Here is a 20470-nt window from a genome sequence, read left to right on the forward strand (position 1 = left end):
TAGAAAACATGCAAAACTATTAAATTAAACTTCAATGAAAAAACAGAAAGTCCCTATTTCAAACACAAAAACTACAAGTTAATTTGTTTAGGTTCTTATTCTCTTATTTTTATCTATTTTATTTTATTTTTGTTTGTATATTCATCTACTTATTTATTTATTTTTTTCTTATTTATTTAAATTTTCTAAACATTTAAATCATCCTTATTTTCTCTCGCGTACATTGGTCTCAGTTTTTTTTTGTCTTTTTTAATTTATTCTCTGCTTTTGTTCTCTCATAATTTTTATCCCTCTTTTTTCATGTTGCCACTTTTTCTGTCTTATTATCAGCTTGTCAATTAACTGTGAAGCACTTTGAACTCCATTAACCTGTATGAAAGGTGCTATAGAAATTAAGTGATAAAACTTAATGATAAAAAAAGTGTAAAATGTCTCTCCTATTATAAACCTGCAGTCTGTTATTTAGCAGCGAGCCTCGTGTCGTCTATTGAAGTGATGGAAATGTTGTTCTTTGTGTTGCAGCAGCGCCAGAAACTAAAGAGTCTGCTGCAGATTTAATCCAACGAGCCCCTTTTTATTCATAAATACAAATAAATAAGGGAAACACAAAGAGAAAGAGAGAGAGAGAAAATGTTTAACAAAGAAGAAACTTACATAATATTCATTAAAAAAAAGAAAACTTTTTGTTCCTGCCAGATTCTCTCACAAATAAAGTCCGTTTTATGACTCTGAGGAGATGAGGACTGAACATGACGTATTGGAGTCTCCAAGGTAGAAAAACTGTACAAGAGGTTGTGGATTTTTTTCTTTAAATTCTAAAAATAGAAGAAGAAAAAAAAAAAGGCGGAGGAGAGGGGGAGGAAAAACTGACCAAGAGACACAAAACACACTGACACAGAAAAAGGCAGATAATGGAAAAGACAGACAGGTGAAGAATTTGGAAGACAAATGCTCTTAAACGCTCAAATAAACTGTGAAAGTCATTTTTTAAAAGAAAAACTCTAAATCCTCAAAGTCACGTCAGTTTTGTGTCAAAGAAAAGCTTCTGATGATCTGATGAAAGTCTCTCTATGGGAACATCACCACTCAATATAAAGTATTTAAAGGAAAACGTTCATGATTTTAATGCTTAAAACCATCCAGTCTCTTTAAATGTTTAAGATTTCAACACTAAAATGAGTATAATCAGCATTTATAAAGCATAAAGTATAAATGATCACCCAATTCTGTGTTAGACCTTTTTAACCAACTTAATTCTAACTTATTAACAAAGGTTTATACACAGTTTTTGGATATTATGGGCAATAAGTCTCATTTAAAGACGCTATACCTCATTTTTGAGTTAACCCCTTATGTTGTCCTCCTGGGTCAAAATTGACCTGAAGACAACATGAGGGTTAAAAGTCATTTTAATTATACAATATTTATTTTTGAGAAACCTGAAAACGATGAAGAAGCATCTAAAAAAAGAGAACATTTTGGCTTAATTGCTGCCTGTGATGTATGGAAGCCTAATGCTGCCAAAATGACAAAAAAATAAAATAAATAAAAATCATGTTATAATGAAAGATTTGCTTGTTATGAAACAGTTTATTCATTATAAGGAGGAAAAACAACTCTTTTTCTCTATTTTAAACATTTTCTTGTCATAATGAGAATTAAAAACTGATTAAAAAGACAAGTTTTTAGTTTTTAAGTGTGTAATTTATGTATTATATGCTCATACTGGGATTCCAGTGTAAGAAATTATGTATTTAATGTGATTATAAGTGTGTCTTTTCTCTCTTTTTATATGTTCTGCTTTGTTGGGGAAAGAAATGAAGGTGTTTGAGACGTTGGACTGTATCTGTATCTCATTAAAAACAGCAGTGCTGCTGCTGCTGCTGCTGCTGAAACGGATTAAGTCTGACTTTCTTTTCAAGGCGAAGACGTAATGAAACTCAGCTCCTTTTTTAAGCAGGCTGGATGTGTTGTTATCAGCGTGCAGACACTCTGAAGGATATATATTGTCACTCTGTATCTCACACTGAAGATAGAAGCAGCCCTCAGGATGTGTTTGTCTCAACAAGCAACGACTGAGACATCTTTATCAGTATAATGAGAGAGGCATCTGGTATAATTAAAACACCTTTCAGGATAATGAAATACCTCGCTCGTTATCCAATTTCATTTCACAAAATGGAAAATCAGGCTACGGGCCAAAAACCCCCTAAAACGAGCAGGTTTCTGCAGGATTAGTGTTCCTGATGATGTTTATTTGTGTCACAGGACTCTCAGTCTTTATGTCTTTCTTTAGGATGGCATGTGTTTTTAACGGAGCTGTGTCACTTTGTGTCTGAAGCCGTGCAGATGTGTTTAAAGACAAGCTGAGACACTTTGAACTTGAGCGTTTGTAACTTCCTCATCCTCCTCTTAGCAACGCCAGCTGCTTCGTCGTTATGAAACAAACTGGAACCACATGTCCCTCCTGCACGGTTTCCTCCTCCTCTCCTATCAGATATAAGACTCTTTATTGCATCGCTCCTCGCTCCACATAGGAATCGTTACGGTCATCAGAAAAGTGACATCTCCTCACATGATGGTTCAGAGGAAACATCTCATTTCTCTAAACTTGTGTTTCCTCTCTTGTGATTTTTAGGAAGTCTTATAATAGCACCAACAACTCCCTAAACCCCCCCCAAAAAACCCTTCAGTTTATTAAAGGACAGTTTCACAATTTTGTGTGTCATGTGTCAAATAGATGATCAGCTTCTATTGAGCTTCATCAGTCTGAGTTAGTCATATCAAGTGATATCTGACACATTTACAGTCTTTTTAGCATCAGATTCCCTCTTAGTGTTTCCCTGTTGAGCTGTGGTGGAAGTATAGTAACAAAAAGACTTTGGCACTAAAAACACTGTAACGTTGAAACATAGAAGATGAAGATTTGACTCATTTGGACGACTGAAGCTTCATATAAGTTTCAGATCAACATTTAAATGCAGTTTTCCACAGAATGAGGATGTGGATTTTGTTATAAGTGCATCATGAAGGGATTGTCTAATAGTCAGTATGAACAGGAGGAATGATGACAGCAAGAAAAACAGGTTTATGTTCATTTTGGCTCCTGACTGTTGTTTTAAGACATTTAAAAAATGGTGAACCTGTCCTTTTTAAAAGTCACTTTAAGTACGTATTCGGACAACCTGAAACTTAGTTCTTCATATACAGATGTAGTTCTTAAGGCATTACAGTTCTGACTCTCTCTAATGAGCTAAACCCTCATGCACCACTCTTCCTTTTTCTTTTTTGTGATTTCTAAAACAGCTTTTTTCCCCCATCATTCGTCTGCATCCTTGTTGTAAATTCAATTTAGTCAATAAACATATTTTTTAAGAAAATCCTGTCTTCTCACATCTTTTCCTGCATCCCTCCTCGAGTCCTCAGTGGGAAGGAAATTAGATTTACTCCGTCTAACAGCTACATAATTAAGTTTTTTCTTCTAATGCCGGAGACTTTGGTCCTAAAAAGACTTTAATGTTGAAACATTCGGATGGCTGAAGCTTCAGATCAACTTTTAATACATTTTTACACAGAAGGAGGACTGTGGATTTAGTCCTCCATCACTTACATTGTAAGTGCATTCTGAAAGGATCTTCTAATGGTCAGTATGAACAGGAGGAATGATTACAGCAAGAAAAACAAAACATGTTTCAGTGTTCATTTTGGCTCCTGACTGTTGTTTTAGGACAGTCTTGAAAAATGTCCCTGTGTATTTGGACACCTTGAAACTTCATCTGTATAAGACAAACTGTCTCTCATATGAGCCATACCACTCTACATTTGTACTTTTTCTGATTTCTAAAACAGCTTTTTTCCCCCTGATTCGTCTGCATCCTTGTTGTAAATTCAGTTTTGTCTATAAACTGTTGTCTCACATCTTTTCCTGCATCCCTGCTCGAGTCCTCAGTGGGAAGGAAATTAGATTTACTCCGTCTAACAGCTACACGGCCAAGTTTCTTCTTCTAATGTCAGCTCCACTGCTTTCTAGTCACAGCTACAGAGCTGTAAAATGACAACGTGAGCCGACAGCTAACACCAGATTGTTTTATTGACAACAGACTTATCGCTCTGTTGTCACTATCAATTAAAATATCGCCACAACAATGGGAAAAAAAAACACATCAAATTCCCAGCTGCAGATATCAACAAGTTCCAGCTCAAAAAAACAAAAAAAACACACATCAGTAAACATCATTTCAAACATTTTATTCAAATTGAATCACTCTGATTCTGGCAGATTATGAGATCGTTCTGCTACGTGCAACTTTGTGAAGCCCAACTAAAAAACACGTTAAATAACCAAAGGAACCTAGATTCACTGTCCATTTCCCATCATCATCATCATCATCATCATCATCATCATCATCATCATCACCACCATCACCACATACAGAGAAAGTGATATTCCATTTAAAGTACTCCCCCCCCCTCCCCCCAATAAACAAAAAAAAGGCAGAAGACAGTCAGAGTCAAATAGCGCCCCCTGTAGACACTCCAACACTCCCACAGCAGTTTTATTTACTCACTGAAACACTCTCATCTTTAGTATCTGAGCTTTGGAGTACATGTGATAATGTAGACACAGTTTTATCTGGTAAAACAGTCAATTGAGTTATAACGAGCTATAATAATAAAAATAATAGTAAAAAAAAAAAAAGCAGTTTCAGTTTAGATGGTCAAATACATTCTGAGTTGTATTTTTACACACGATGAAAGACACAAATAATGTTAACAGGATGAGTTTTTATCTTAAAGATTATTATAGAAGAGACAGTTTTGGGGACTCAGCTGTTTTGAGGTTAGTCACAAACTGTTAGCTGGGAAGAAAACAGGTAATCTGGAGTATGTTGCCTTGGTAACGATCCAATGAATCAATCATGAGTCCGACAGTCAATGATTTAAAACCTTTAGCAGTCAGCAAGTAGTGAAGAGTTAGTCTGTCTGTTGTTATTTAGTTATAAATCATGTCAGCTGATCGTTTATCATCGCCACATGTGAAGTTTGTGTGGTGACTTCCTGTTTACATCCAGTTCTGCTTCTAATGTTTATTTTCATTATCAGTGATTCTGATAATTATTTTCTTCATTAACTGTTTTTGAAGGTTTAGAAAATGTCAGAAAACTGCAAATGTGCATCACAATGTTCAGAAGTTCAAGTTGACGTCATTAAATGTTGTTTTTTTGTTTAACAAACAGTCCAAAACTCCAAAACAAAAAATTTAATTTACTCAAATATAAGACGAGGAAAAACAAGGAAATCCTCACATTTCATAAGCAGGAACCTTTTTCTACACTTTAGCTTGAGATGTGACTGAAAAGTTTAATTAAATAAGTTAATTATTTGTCTGTTGATTGATTTCTATCTGCTGACTATTGCAGCTCTATTTAAATCATTCAGGTTCCCCGTGACGACCGGAAGACAGAAAATATAATGAGAGCCTGATGGAGACTGAATATTTGGGGCTTAAATCCAATAACTGTCAGTATTAAAAAGAAAGAAACAAAAAATCCCACCAGCAATAATAATGATATACTTTAAATTCTCCTATAAAAGTCAATATATTAATAAAGCTGAGAATAAAGGCGGGAAAATAGTTTAATGAACCATCGCTATGGTGGTTACTAATGAACATTTAATCAGTTATTTGGGCTCTAATTATTCAATATGAGTCAAACAGTCTAGAGCTGCAACTTTTTTGATAATTGATTAAAACATTTTAGTAATTTTTAAAGCAAAAATGACAGAAAATGCCACTTTTCTTCATCATATACGACAGTAAACTGCATGTTTTTGTGTTCTGGACTGTTGATTTTACAAAATAAGACATTTAAATCCATCTACTTTATCTGTGGGAAACTACATCAGGTGTTTTTTTTAACCATTTTCTGACAATTCAATGATCCAATTATTGATTTATTAACCGAGGAGATAACCGGCAGATCAACTGATAATGACGATAATCGCCAGTTGCGGCCGTGAGACAGTCGACATGCTCTGCAGTCAGTCAGTCAGTCAGTTATCGAGTCAATCGGTGGACACGGTGTCGCACACAGGCAGCCATTGTTGTGACTGATTTCCATCATGTCCTCGTCTGACGGCGAGCTGAACGGCTCTCTTCACAGGGCCGCCTCAGTGTGTGTGTGTGTGTGTGTGTGTGTGTGTGTGTGTGTGTGTGAGCTGCGTCCTCAGCTCGCTGTGGGCCAGATCAGTGACAGATAGAGCGGCGCTGCTGTGGAGAGCAAAGGGGGGTGGGATGGGGGGGATGGAGGGATTGAAGGAGCAGGACAAAGGCTTCATTCTTTGCCAGTTGTGAGGAGTTTTAGGGCTTTCTGGAGGTTCTGGACGGCGGTGGAGACGTCCTCGTACTGTAGCGCGCTGCCAGCGTACTTGCAGTACTTCTGGGCCTTGGTGTAATCCTCTGGGGTGAGATGGACGCCCCCTACAACGAGAGAGAGAGGGAGGGAGAGAGAGAGAGAGAGAGGCAGATTGGAAGATAATGAGAGGAGACAGCAGAAGACAGGAAGAAGAGACACAAAGACAAGAAAGAAACGTGGGAGTCAGATATCAGTTAATGTGAGACGACTATGAGCCACTTAGAGGAACAAAGCAGACAAATCACTCTGGATTACTGACTCATTGAGATTATAAAGAGCCACACAGAGATTTGAAATGACGCTCATTTCAGAGCAGGGATACATTTGTGAAACAGCCACTAAAACAAGCAGACACATATCAATGCATCTTTAAAACTTTCAGGCCCAGAGAGCAACATTCATCTCTTAAATAAAGGTTTTAACGTCAGTTTTCTTCACAGCTTATATTCACGACACGACTGGATGTTTACAGAGAGATTCAGAGAAGCCATCCATTTATTTTCTACACAGTTTGAAGTTTGGGAACATTGTTGGTGGCAGCATGAAAAGAAGGCTGAAAGAGATTTACAACACACAAGTCACACAGAAACATAAAATCCACCCAGATCATCTCGTCTTTAAGGAATTGGCTTTTAGTATTGATCCCTATTGTGTGTATAGTGTGTAGTGAGACTGAGACTTTTAATGTATTTTGCCTTGTTGTGTTTTTGTGGGACAATATCGATCTGAACTGAACTTTGTGGAGCGCTGCAGTGTCTCTCTGTCAACCACGACTTAGTCCTGTAAAGATGATTATTAACCCTTTAATGCCAATCATATTAAATCATATTTGATAGATGAGTTTTAGAGCTCTAAATGTATCAGTGTGTTTATTTCCTGAGAAACCTGATGTATAAGATCCGATAAACCAATGCTGTGTTTAATGGCTGAATATTTTGTACATTGTTATAAAATATTATATTAGTTCATGTTGAAAATGTTTGTATCAGATGGTATAGAAGCTCATTTATCAGTGCATCAGTACATTTCATGCATTATGCATCATCCTCATAGATAAAGTTTAGTAGGTGGTGATATGAGCTTTATGCAGGACCTATAAGAGCTTTAAAAAACATTATATTCATATTTCTTTGTGTCTGCAAAAACTTCAAGATTGTTACAAATATGACACAAAATAAAACTCATATATGCAAAGTGCTATTTTTATTATTTTTTAAAATATTTGTCAGAAATGTCAATAAACTCCAGTTTCATAGAATCAGAATTTTTTGGGCATTTATTTGATGGTTTAGACTTTACAGGGTTAAGTTATTTAATCCAAACTACGCCAGAACGCATCCTTTTTTAGAACATCAACAACAAGATAACTGCCCTGACCTCACCATTTTCAGTATTTTTCAATCACGGAAAATAAGATCTGTGTTTTAATTATCATCCTCCCTCCCTTCTACTAGGAAAGTTGTGGTTGTGTTTTCAAGGCAACACCCCGATTTCTTACACGTTAAGGTGATTTAACGTTAAGTCCCTATAAAGCCGCCTCACCACACACCTTTCCAACGGCAGAGGAAGCCATTTCTGTAACTTTCCAACACAGACAATATGACATTAATACCAACGTCCTGCAGTGATTGTCCAGCTGTGCAGAGGTGAGAAAGGAGTCATGGTTTGAACTCCTTTTTTCACTCATGACGACTATTTCTGTCACTTTTCACATCGACAAACGGCTGCAGCACCATGACGCCTTCCAGGAGAGACGGTCTGAAAAAATACACCTTTATCTCTGTATTTAAACCAGACTCCCTCCCTCGCTCCCTCCCTCCCTCCGTCTGTCTGTGTCGGTCGACTCTTTTTACTCCATCTTTGGAAGTTTTAAGCGAAGCTGTTTGGAGCGACTATAAACACATTTATATTCCCAAAGTGGTCGCTTTAAATGTTGTAAGAAGTCGTTCTGAGGACCATAAATTGAATCTTTCGACCACACACACACACACACACACACACACACACACACACACACACACACACACACACACACACACACACACACACACACACACACACACACACACACACACACACACACACACACACACACACACACACACACACACACACACACACACACAGCAAATAGTTGATTGACAATTTTGATAGCTGATTTAAATCATATTTTTTAAAAGGTTCTCAAATGTGAATGTTTAGTTTTCCAGGTTTCCATGACAGTAAATTCAACGTCTTTTTATTTCTGACTGCAGCTCAGACAAAATAAATCATCTGAATGTGCTCAGTTGGACTTCGGGGAATAATGATCAACAATTTAAACTATTTTCTGTCATTTTATTAATTCAAGCTGCAATGATTTGGTAGTTATTTGTGATAATAAAATGATTGTTTAAGATGAATCTTTCTCCTTCAGGATCGACTTTTCATCTTAACTCATTATTTATGTTGTTTGTATGTTTTTGATGCTGCAGCTCTTTGAGATTCATTTGATTGGAAAGTGCAGCACAAATTAAATGCATTATTATTATTATTATTATTATTATTATTATTATTATTAAGCAATTTCTTTGAGCAAAAATGGAAGAAATAGTATTTGTTTCAGCTTCTCAAAAGTGAATATTATCCAGTTTGATACTCGATCTTTGAGTATCTTTGGTTTTAGGACGATAGTCGTCCAAAACATAACATTGTACAGAGCAACAAGAACTCTTTGGGAACTTCAGATGGACGTGAAAACAATCATACGTTGCAGCCCTAATTCTATACATTAACAAACAATGCATTATTAAAGAAAAATGACTGAATAGTTATTATTTTTAATAAGATAGTTATGAGGATTTCTTTTTATGATGTAGCAGTGAAGACCGATGGCTCTAATGGTTATACAATAAACCCCACAGCTCCATAAAGTTCTTGTATTTTCAGTTTAATTAAAATGTAAGGGTTAATTAAATACACCTTTACAACAAAGCTCAATAAAAACTAAAACTATTAAAGTCTTCAAACAGAGACTAGATGGAGGATGGAGGACTTAACAGAGCTCAGGCTGGACTTCACTGCTGCTAATTTATAACTAATTTGAGGTTAATCAGATGACGTAGAACCAAATAATGTGAAATAAACGGGGCTATTGGGCGGCTTCTCGTCCAACATTTAATGGATTCAAAAGACTTAAATTTCCCTCCTTGTGAGACATACAGTAGAGTTGTAGGAAAAGTTCCCCATTAAGACACTTGAGGGTCCATTGTGACCTGCGTCATGGAAAGTCTTGGCAACCAGCGCTTAATCACCTGTCAGCACTGTGGGGGTTGTGGGTAATTTATGATGGAGGACTACCTGCTGCAGAGCTCCGAGGCCTGTAGTCTGTAATCTGCCTGTGTGTGTGTGTGTGTGTGTGTGTGTGTGTGTGTGGTTTGTCTTTGATCAACTGTCATTACTGTAGTGTTTAATGAAGAGAGACGAGAGGAATCCCTGGGAGACAAACCGCTCCCTGTGAGCTCACCAGGTCATGTGTCCCCCTCCCTCTCTTTTCTCTGCTTAAACATGTAACTTTAACTTTACATCTCAACTACGACATGAACGTCTTCTTCTAAACCAACAAATTAACGCTGACAGACAAGTCAAGCGTATCCTATTTTGCATGAAATGTGCTTTAAATACAGGCTGATATGAAGCAAAGAAAAATGATGATTAGAAACATTAAAGAAGAAATTAGTCTTTTCTTAATGAGCGCAATATCTGATTAGTGTAACACTAATGTGAATAGTGAATAGGGAATTTGTTTTATGGCTGCAAATTATTATTTCATTATAGCTTAATCTGCTGATTAGGATTGGGCGATATCGGCAGAATCAAATATCAGGATATTTTTGACCATATACCTCAATATCCATATTTTGACAATATTGTAGGGATGACCATACACTAAGTGGATAAAGACAGTCTAACTCAGTGTTAAACTGAGAAAGTTAAATTTTTACTGTAATGCAGCCTTTAAAAGCCAGAAATGACACTTATTCCATATCACAGTGTTCAATATCTAAGACGATATCTATAAAATATTGATTTATTACCCAGTCCTACTGCTGACTATTTCTGCAATTAATTGATTTACATATAAAATTTAAGAAAAACTGTTGATCACTGTTTCCTAAAACCCAAGATGACGTCCTCACATTGTCTTGTTTTGTCCCAACCAACCGTTTGCATCCCAACATTATTCAGTTTACTGTCATAGAAGATTAAAAAAACCCTCAAAATATTCACATTTGAGAAACTGGGTTTAGAGGATTTGTACATTTTTTCTTTAAAAAGTGATCAAAATAGTTTACAATTAATTTTCTGTTATGTTTCCATTTATCAGATTAGCAAAAACGTAAAGATCCATTTTAAACATGACAGGAGGAGCAGCGAGTTCACTGTAAAATGACCAGCAGGTAACGTTCAAATCACAACCCCTCGTCTACAGAGATCCAGTCTGAATGGCTCTTTAGTGAAATCCGGACAGTCTCTTTATGTGAGTGATGCAATCCTGACAGATTTTGAAACGTATAAATATGATCCTGGCTTCATTTATTACAAGTCTCGCAGGATGCGTGTCAAAATATTTATTTTCTTCCACATATCAGATAAAACCTGCGTCCACTGCCAAAGAACCACCTCTCCTGTCCTCTGCTTTGTTTTACATCACTGTGTTACATCATGTTTTAGAGTAGATTATTAATTAGTAGATTATCATAGTTGATTATTGTAAGCAAGGTTTTCTTTCTCTGATTTTCACCATAAGCTTTCACATGATCCTAAGCTTGAAATATAAGTTGTATTTTTTATTTTTTTCCCCTCTCAGGATCTCTGCAGCTTATTACGCTCTCAGACCTCCACCCATCAACGTCTCTGGAGGACTAAGGCTCAGCCTGAAGGAAACACAACATCTTATAGTGGGTGTAACACTATAGAATATATATCGGCCCTCCCTTACATACAGGACTCCAGTGTATGCTGGAGGAATGCAGAGTGAAGCTCAAAAAACCCGTCATAAAGATCCATCTTACAGAAAGTGTTTGTCCTCCTTTTATTATTTCTTTTAACCCTCTGACATCCGCCTTCTCTCCGGTTTCTACACTCTAACATGTCCTGTGTGAAAATGGCTGCAGGATTTCCATTAAAAAGTCTAACTTGAGAGATTCTCCTTAAAATCAACAGGACGCAATGCAGCACAGCTTGTTGATCCACATCGAAGACGCTTGTAGAAGCATTTATGACCTCAATCACTCACAAAACACATGTGCTTCCATTTTGTAAAATGCATCAATATGCTGACTTCAAGACATGTGCGCTCTGGGATCCCCCGTTTGTTTTGTTTTGTTTTTTTAATGCTGTGAATCTATTTTTGTCCCCTCTGATTTTAAACAGCTGTCTGTGTTTAACTTAATGCACCAAACAAAAACGTATTAATGGTTTCTTGATCGACTGATCACAGCTCAAGGATGAAGCGGACTGTGGCGAGGTTGGGTCAGGTTTCTTCCTTGAAAACTAAATTAAAATAAATGAATTCAAATGAAAGATCTGCTATAAATCAGCTCAGGTTGGCCAGTCGTTTCTGTGGACAGAGACGCTGATGCTTGCTCATGATGTTGATTCCCGGTAAGAGAGACCCTGAATGTCTGCACCGAATTTCATGGCGATCCGTCACACACGTGTTGAGATATTTCACTCTGAACCAGAAATGTCAACCTGCTGATGGCGGTAGAGGAAAGGTCAGAGGATCATCAAAGTAAAGCCAGGTTTATAGTACCGTGTCAACCCGATGCCGGAAGTACGCCGTTGCCTCGAAGCCATTGTGAACCTTTTCGAAGTTCTACGTTGAGGTTGCATGACACTGTGCAATTCACCGCTAAAACACTAGGGGGTGTGAGGTTCCTGAAGGGTCTATCGTGAAGAAGTGTGAAGAAGCCAAAATGTCTCGATGCGTATTTACAAGTTTTGGTGCACGTGAGGCACTAGGCAACGGCGTAGGGCTCTGTGGGGCTACGGCATCGAGTTGATGTACTATAAACCAGGCTTCAGACAGAGTCTTCCTCTGGGGAACACGAATGTCTTTACAATATCTGACTGACCAAATAACACTCATAGAGCCATTCTGCTACAGAGAGAAAAGGTTTGATGAGCGATGGTTTGGTTTCTGGAGATGGATCCAAAATGAAACCAGCTATCAGAACTTGAACCATGTCATGTTGAAACAGGAAACTGTTGATGCAAAGTTGAAAGAACACAATTGTCTTAAATGTCGCTGCATGCCGTCACGTTAAGATTAGAACGGAGAGGCTTCGACCAAACAACATGGACAGATGTGTCTGGATACTTTTGGCCACATTGTGTATCTACCCAGCACTTATCATTCTCTCCTTGTATCCCCCCTTCTCTTTATTTTTCTCTATTTTGTGTTCTCTTGTAACCATTTCCCCCTCTCACTTTTCTCATTTTTTTTATGACTTTCTTCCACATTTCTCTCTGCCTGATCCATCCCTTTACTGCCTCTTATTTCCACTTCTTGTCACATTTCTCGACTTTCTCACCTCATCCTTTTAAATGTAATGCTGCTCACACAGCAGCTGCCTTATTGGCCATGTCTGTCAAAGCTGTACAGTACAAGCTCTAAAATATATAATATATATATGTTCAGAGGGATTAATGCAAGAAAAGATTTGTGAGCCTGAGAAGTTGTCCAGGAGGAAATATGAGTGAAGTATTACATGAATTTAAAACTGCTCTATGCCTGAGAACTTTTACCATGTTAATATAATATTAACATGATAATAAAAATGCAGAAGGATTCACTGCCTGGAGGCCTTGTCCTTTACAGTGTGAATAAAAGTGATTCTGAAAAGAGGTGAAATGTTTACTGTGGATATTTGATCATTTCTTACACTTTATTTCTGCGGCTGTTTCATATTTTAAAATGATGAAAAACGAAATGCAATTCAACCTAAATCTCATCTGAATGACCTGAATTCTCTCTTGTTGAACACATTTCTGCCTCTAATTCCTGTCTTCCCTTTAAACCTTTAAATCTTTTTTCCCTCCTCCACCCCTCCACCTCCCACCTCTTTAATTGTTCAATCTCTTTCCCTCCCTCCCTCAATCTGTCCTTCTCTCTCTTCTCTCCAGAGGACCCTCTTAACTCAAACCAGACCCTCCCATCCCCGCACACTGCGCTCTACAAACAGAACATGAGACACTCTTCGGGGTAGCGCACGCTCTCCATATCAAACGAGTTCATTCATAGAGCTGAGGATTCATGTCCGAGCCACGAGAGGACTGACAGCTCAACATCACTACTAATTACTGCCGTTTTCAAAGCTCGGCAAGTCTGTCACACGGCCGACTAAAACCAGAACAGTTTTTACAGAAGTGAGTAACTCTCGGAGGAGATAAACATACACGTTTCTGTGAATGTGAAAATGTGCACAGTGGAAATCAGAATCTCATTTTTAAAAAGGTCTTTCTAGAAACAATGTCTAGGTTATAATCCACAGATCTCACTCTCAAAAGCTTTCATATGGAAGAAGAAGTCAGCGTGGATGGTCAGCATTAGACCCAGACAAATATATGGTCAATGATATATCGTCACATATATATCGGTATCAGTGTTTATAAGATAAGATAATCAGCCAATATATTACTATTATAGGTATCAGCATTAGCCCCAAAAATCAGTCGGGCCTTAGTCAGAACCATAAACGTGGTGTAAAGTAAAACCTAAAGCTATTTGCATGGTTTGTTAGCAACAGTGTGAATGAAAAAAAGTGTTTTTTTTCCCCTTGTAATTTTGGGTTAACCAACCATTTTAACATTTACAACGTCTTTAGTTTTATTTAAAATCGTCACCAACCACAATGACAACATTTTGAAACTGGAGAAATCTGTAGGTAGATAGATATTGATTAGTTTTACACAACTCTAGCATCAGAGAAAGTGCTTTTGTTTTGTTGGAAAGTGTTAAAATGAGCCAGAACCAGTTGTTACCTAAGCAGAAAGTAGACTGGGTTGTGTTGCTTCACCTACAAAGTCCTCTAAATGAATGATTAATGGTTTGAGGTCTGATGAGGTTTATTAAAAGATGCTGCTACTCTGTTAGAGAGCAGAGGACCTTCATTTTCTTGAGGGGACAGTTTCTGCTTCATGTAGCACTGAGACAAAGAGATATGACCCTATAAGGCCAGTTTTATTACTTTATACCAATGAGCTTAAAGATTCAAACACTGCACAGCTGTTGATAATACTATAAACCCTTTCAGACATGCACGAGTTTGGACTTTTAATAGACAAGCTTGAATTAAATATCACATTACGTTAAATAGACACAGACATTAAATGCACATCTTGTTGTGGTACATTGAATAAATGTATCTCTTAACTATTATTTCTCATGCACAGAAGACATAACAATGGTTTAATAAAGCAGGAAATGGTGAGTAAGGTTAAGAAAAGCCATCACCTTCCTATAGTTCGAATTTCATTTTCCAAAAAGATGCTGAATAAAGCACAGAGAGGTATAAAGATTTCACATTTTGGTAAAAAAAACCCAAAGCAAAACACACTAGCTGATATCAAGTACTGAACTGCATCAGATCGGTACTTGGTATCAGCTAGTAATCTGGGTTTGGGTAAAGTCAAAACTCTGCATCTTTAGAGGAGAGTGGAGTTAAAACGGTTGGATGACAGGAGTCAAACGAGAATATGTGAAAAATCTCATCTTGGAAATCCATTAATAATTAGAAAGATTAAGCCTGAATGAGAACCTATTAATGGTTAATTCAACGAAATCCTCTCATGTGTGCTCTGCGGGACAAAATATCGATTGGTGGGATTCAATGGTGAGAAAATCTACAATGGGAACTTGACATGAAAACCTTTGAACTGTCTCAGAGCTTTTAGTTGAGATTAAAATTTGAACGTGAATTGGAAACTGTCTCGAGCTGTTAGACTTTAACCTGCTTCAGTTCAGGTGGGGAGATTAATTACATATATACATACTTTTTTCACTGGTTTAAAGTGTAGAGTTTCAGTTGAGACCTGCTTCCAAATTGTCCAATCCATCCATTAATTGTATGACTCCAAGCTTATAAATTATTCTTATCAATGCCTGCATATATTATTGACACTGCATTGCAAACTTATAGCATCAAATTGGTGTTTTCACTACTGGAAACTTGCAGTAAGAAGGAGTGAGACGGGTAGGACCGAGACAACGAATAAACACACCCAGAAGAAATGAGAAGATACTGGTACTGATCCGGTACTGTGACCAAATCAGGCTAAAGGGAGAGCCGCTGTTCTGTCGGTCTGCTGCTGGAGCTAACAGAGATAAATAATAGACAGCTGACTCTTAGTTGTAACCAAACAGCGCTAACAGGCTAGCTGACAGGACACTGGCTCACCACACTGTAGTGGAATCACTTGCTCTGTTTCCAAACTGTGTTCAGACTCAGAGATAATAAAAACAGTTGCATTCATGCTGAAAACCTGTCTAGGTAATCTGCACATTTAATGACTTTTAAGACCTTTTTAAAGCCTCTTTTCAAGTTTTTCAAGTTAGTATTCAATGAAGAAAAGTGTCACATGTGAGTGTTGTAATCATACATAATATATTATTAAACATAATAATGCAAAAGCAGGATTTTACTGTTGTAGTGGGTTGAAATGGAGCTCATTTTGAAGTGATTTATATAGGACTGCAACTAATGACTACTCTCTTTATAGTTCCATCTACTGATTATTTTTTACTTTATTAATAAGATGATTGGTTGGTTCTGTAAAATAATTCAAAAATAACAATAATAATGACAAATATCATAAACTGAACGAATATAATAACACTCAAATCAAATGTAATGCCTTAACTTCTACAATTCCAGATATTTTGAGACATTTTTAGACCTTGAATATCAAAGCCTAAATTTAAGTAGGCCTTCTTTTTCTCCACACTGAGCAGAGATCAATAAGGGAACGTATAAATAATCAGACAGATAAGCAGAATCACTAATGGCACTGATATCAATAAAATCTTATCAGTTCTCGTCCATATTTAAAGTTGCTGGTGTATTTTTGGGGCGTACTAACCACAGCAGGTTGTGGTTAAAGATGTGACTCTTCCTCCACACAGCAGACGACATAAATCTGAAGATCCTCCTCTAATACTTAATGTCTAGCATATGAAATAATAACGACACCAAATTATTCATCTACTTTCATGTTAACATGATGGGATCCTATAAAGGTTCTCTGAAGGTCCCTGGACCCCACTTTGAGACACTGCCTGCTTGAATGAAGGAAGAGGGCAGCAGATAATGTCTCTCTTGGCTTAGTAACGCTCATAAAACATGGTCGTCTGCTCTTAAAAATGTCTCAGAGAAGAAGAGGAAAAATGATTGAATAATTTTGCACCATAAGACTTTAATCCCTGTGCTGATTTCTCCTCTCCTCCTAAGAGCTGGGAAAGACTCGCAAATATGCTGACTGCATACTCCAAAGGATGGGAAGAGTTTGAGAAGAGGAGGAGGGGGAAATAGTGGAAAAATTAAGAAAAAAAAAAAAGTCAGCAAAGAGATGAGAGTCGGCTGAAAACCACAGCGCTTGACATGGGGAGAGATTTGAGAGATTTGGGGACGACATTAAAAAAAGGTGGTAATTAAAAATGACTTGAATGAGCTGTCATTTTTACCAAAAACAAACATCTTTAAAAAAAGGAGACAATACAGGAAATTATTAGCATTTAGCTCTTATTGAGATAAATCAATCAACTATCTGTAGGTTGCCATAGAAACAAAGCACAATTAACAGATTAAACTGATAGATTACAGTGAGGGCCGCGACTGACCATCATTTTCAGTACAACATTTTATTTTTCAGTCTCTTTATTAAAATATAAACAGAAAATATGTGCACAAAATTTAAAATAACCACAATTTTCAGAACAAAATGGCTTCTACAGGCAAAAGTCAGTATCTGGTGTGACCTCCCTCGGCACTAAGAACATCTTGAACTCTTTTGTGGAGACTGTCCTGAAGTTCATAGTGACCTTTCTGATGCAAAATTATGATTTTATGTCTGTCAAATTCTGTGATCTTTGGCATTTTGAATGGACTGATGTGACTGAAAGTTGGTTTTATACATATACGTAAGCTTCCAGTGAGTTAAACAGCGTATGTGTATGTAATGCTCAAACCTGGTGTAACTGACCTTCTTAACAGCAGTCACTTTGACATGAAATAGTAGGATAAATACAGATGTTGGCGATTATATTAATGAAGGTTCCTTTTCATTTTGGTTTAAGAGAGCCAGGTTCCTGCTATTGTTCAGCTGTAAGAGGAGGTCACATTCAATATTTGCCACTTTAGCCTTTAGAAGCTGTTTTTTAACACTGCATACACATTTCCTGTATTTTCTGGTTGTATTCTATTAAACAGACTGAGAAATAATCATACATGGTCATTGTAGCATTGCTAAAACAACAAATCTAATGGTGGCCTAAGACTTTTGCACAGTACGGTACCTCAAAATTGTACTTAACTACAGTACTTGAGTAACTATACTTGCAATACACAATAGAGTATACAACAGTAACACTTAAAAAAGTAGTCAAATGATGTAATTAATGCTTTAAAATTAGATCCAAATGAATCACCAAGCATCCAGCTTTGGATCCAGCTCTGCATGACGTCACATGTGGACGACAACAAAAAGAGCTGCTGAGAGAGGAGACTGCTGACCGAGTGAATTAAAAAAAGTTTCATCCCTCCTCTTACGAATAGAAAACGCAAACACACATAATTGGCCTCTTCTTTTCAGCCGAGGGAAACATTACTCTTCATTTATCTCCTTAATGCATTCCTCAAGCTGACTTTTTCCTCATTTTAATTGTAAAGGCGATCGGACAGAAGTCTAATTGCCTGAGTCACACACTTTATCGGTCACGCCTGAGAAGGAGGAAAGCGCCGAATTGAAGAAAACAAAAACAAAAAGGGGGAGAAAACTGTCCTTTCCTCTTCAGTGACTTTGCATTTAAGTCTGAATCTGAATCGATTCCTGAAAAGGGTTTGAATTATTCATTTCAGCTACTGTATTTATTTAGTTAAGAGTTCAGCTGAGTGTGCATACTAATTCTCTTATAAAAATAAATGCCCTCGCCCTTCAACAAAAAGCTACTGCATCTGCAATATTCAGGTAACTGTAGCCTCAGTTTGAAAAATAAGCAATTTGAGCAGAAAATGCATTTTTTCTCACGTGTATTGTTGGGAAAAACCACGTGTACTAACATATGCTGACATACACTCAGCAGCACTTTATCACAACAGCAGCTCTGCCATAAATTCTACTTTTACAAAGCTTATATATTATCAGGTTTTTTTTAGACGTTGTCAGAAAGGTGATAATTCTACTTCATGTTTATTATTGAGGTGGTAGTCGATGGTGGAGGTCTACTGCTGTAATACTGAGCCTCCCTCACATACATTAATGGGTTGGACACAATATTAAGAACACTTTTAGCAACATAGATACTCAATCAAGTCTGTAAGTGGCTTTTGACATGTGTGCATCTGTAGGGAGGATGAAAGGAAAAATCATTACTCATATTCTTGCATCCAAAACTATTCAATTTGACCATAACTTGAAACTAAAACTAATAAAAACAAGCCCGAGTGAGTAACTTGGCTTCTCCCGGTGTCCTGTGTGCATGTAAATGTACTGCGGTGGTTGTCAAAAGCGGGGAAACACTTAGCAAAGAGTGAATTATGGGAAAAAGGGACCATCGGCTCTGCACAAGTCCTGGCTCGCTTTCTCTCGTTCTCACTCTCTCTGCGGCCAACCGCCGGCAGCTAATGATAGTCTAGACAGCGGCGAAGTGGCGGTGGTGCGGCTGTAATGATAGGTTAGATGGCAGACAGACGGCTGGTGCAGGGACCAAATAGGACAAGGAGCGTCAACAACACCGCCATCTCCCGCTCTGTGATTTTTTTTCAGTGCTTGTTATTTTATCCTCTTGGTGTTCAGAAGAGGGGAGAAGAAGGAGAAAGAGCTATTTTTCATTAAGTGTCCTGCTGTGCTGTGCTGTGCAGCGTGGTAATGGAAGCCATGTTGTCATTCTCGATCCTTTCAGCTCTTTTTTATTTTCTCAGATTCACAGTTTATTGATCAGCTGCCTCCATCTCCCTTGTGGAGAACTTACTCACTAAAGAATATCTGGCTCTATAGAAAACCTGACACATGGACTTTTTTTTAACTCTGCTTTAAAGAACAGTTCAACATTTTGGGACATACATTTTTTTCCTTTCTTAGCATGAGACAGAAATCAATCCTGTGTGTGTGTTAAGCACAACTAAAGCGCAACATGTATGTTTGTTTAAGGGACGTTAAAAACTGGGTTACATGCTGGAACTATTTCTTAAGAAACAATAGTAGTAATAGTAATAGTAGTAGTAGTATTAATCTGCCAATGTACCTCTGTGCAGTTTTAGTCTCTTTGCAGGTACAATGCTACCAAAAGTGGCAACTAGAGCTGAAAAAATAAACTGATTTAGTCGATTGAGAGAAGATTAATCTGCAGCTACTTTTGTGACTATTTAGATAATTTCAGATCATTTTCAATCATCATCTTAGATCTCCCACACTTCATATTAGCAGCTAAGAGGCTTTTTGATGTCACATTGGCTAAATAAGTAGTCATCGCCATTCTCCGCTGCACATGTCCCGAGCAATGTGCAAAGCGAGCGGCGCCACTGATATGGCATTAACTGTAAATAACTTGGTCCTGCTCCTCAATGGCAGGATTTTAAGGAAGTGTAGCGCCGACACTCAAGGTTGAGCCTTTAACTGCTCCTAAACCCACTGAAAACTGCCGCCATTACTCCCTGGCCACTTAGTGTTTACATTTTTAACCTCCCAATCCCAATGTCTGAATATAAGAATTAAAGATTAATTGCTCTTTGATGGGGTGCACTTTCATTTTTATGCTATTATATTATCATTATATAAGGGTTGGTGTGTTGTCT

General features: G+C 37.4%; 1 protein-coding gene across 2 annotated transcripts in view; it reads right to left on the minus strand.

Moving 5' to 3' along the window:
• Positions 1–4479: 4479 nt before the first annotated feature.
• Positions 4480–20470, minus strand: part of vta1 (vesicle (multivesicular body) trafficking 1) — a 70957-nt gene continuing 54966 nt past the window's right edge. For both annotated transcript variants that reach the window (XM_062436657.1, XM_062436656.1), the window contains exon 8: positions 4480–6481. In XM_062436657.1, the coding sequence (XP_062292641.1) occupies positions 6336–6481 (146 nt within the window). In that variant the 3' untranslated portion in view covers positions 4480–6335. The remainder of the gene's footprint in view (positions 6482–20470) is intronic.

Source organism: Scomber scombrus, chromosome 17, assembly GCF_963691925.1.
Source record: "Scomber scombrus chromosome 17, fScoSco1.1, whole genome shotgun sequence".
NCBI classification, from domain to species: Eukaryota; Metazoa; Chordata; class Actinopteri; order Scombriformes; family Scombridae; genus Scomber; species Scomber scombrus.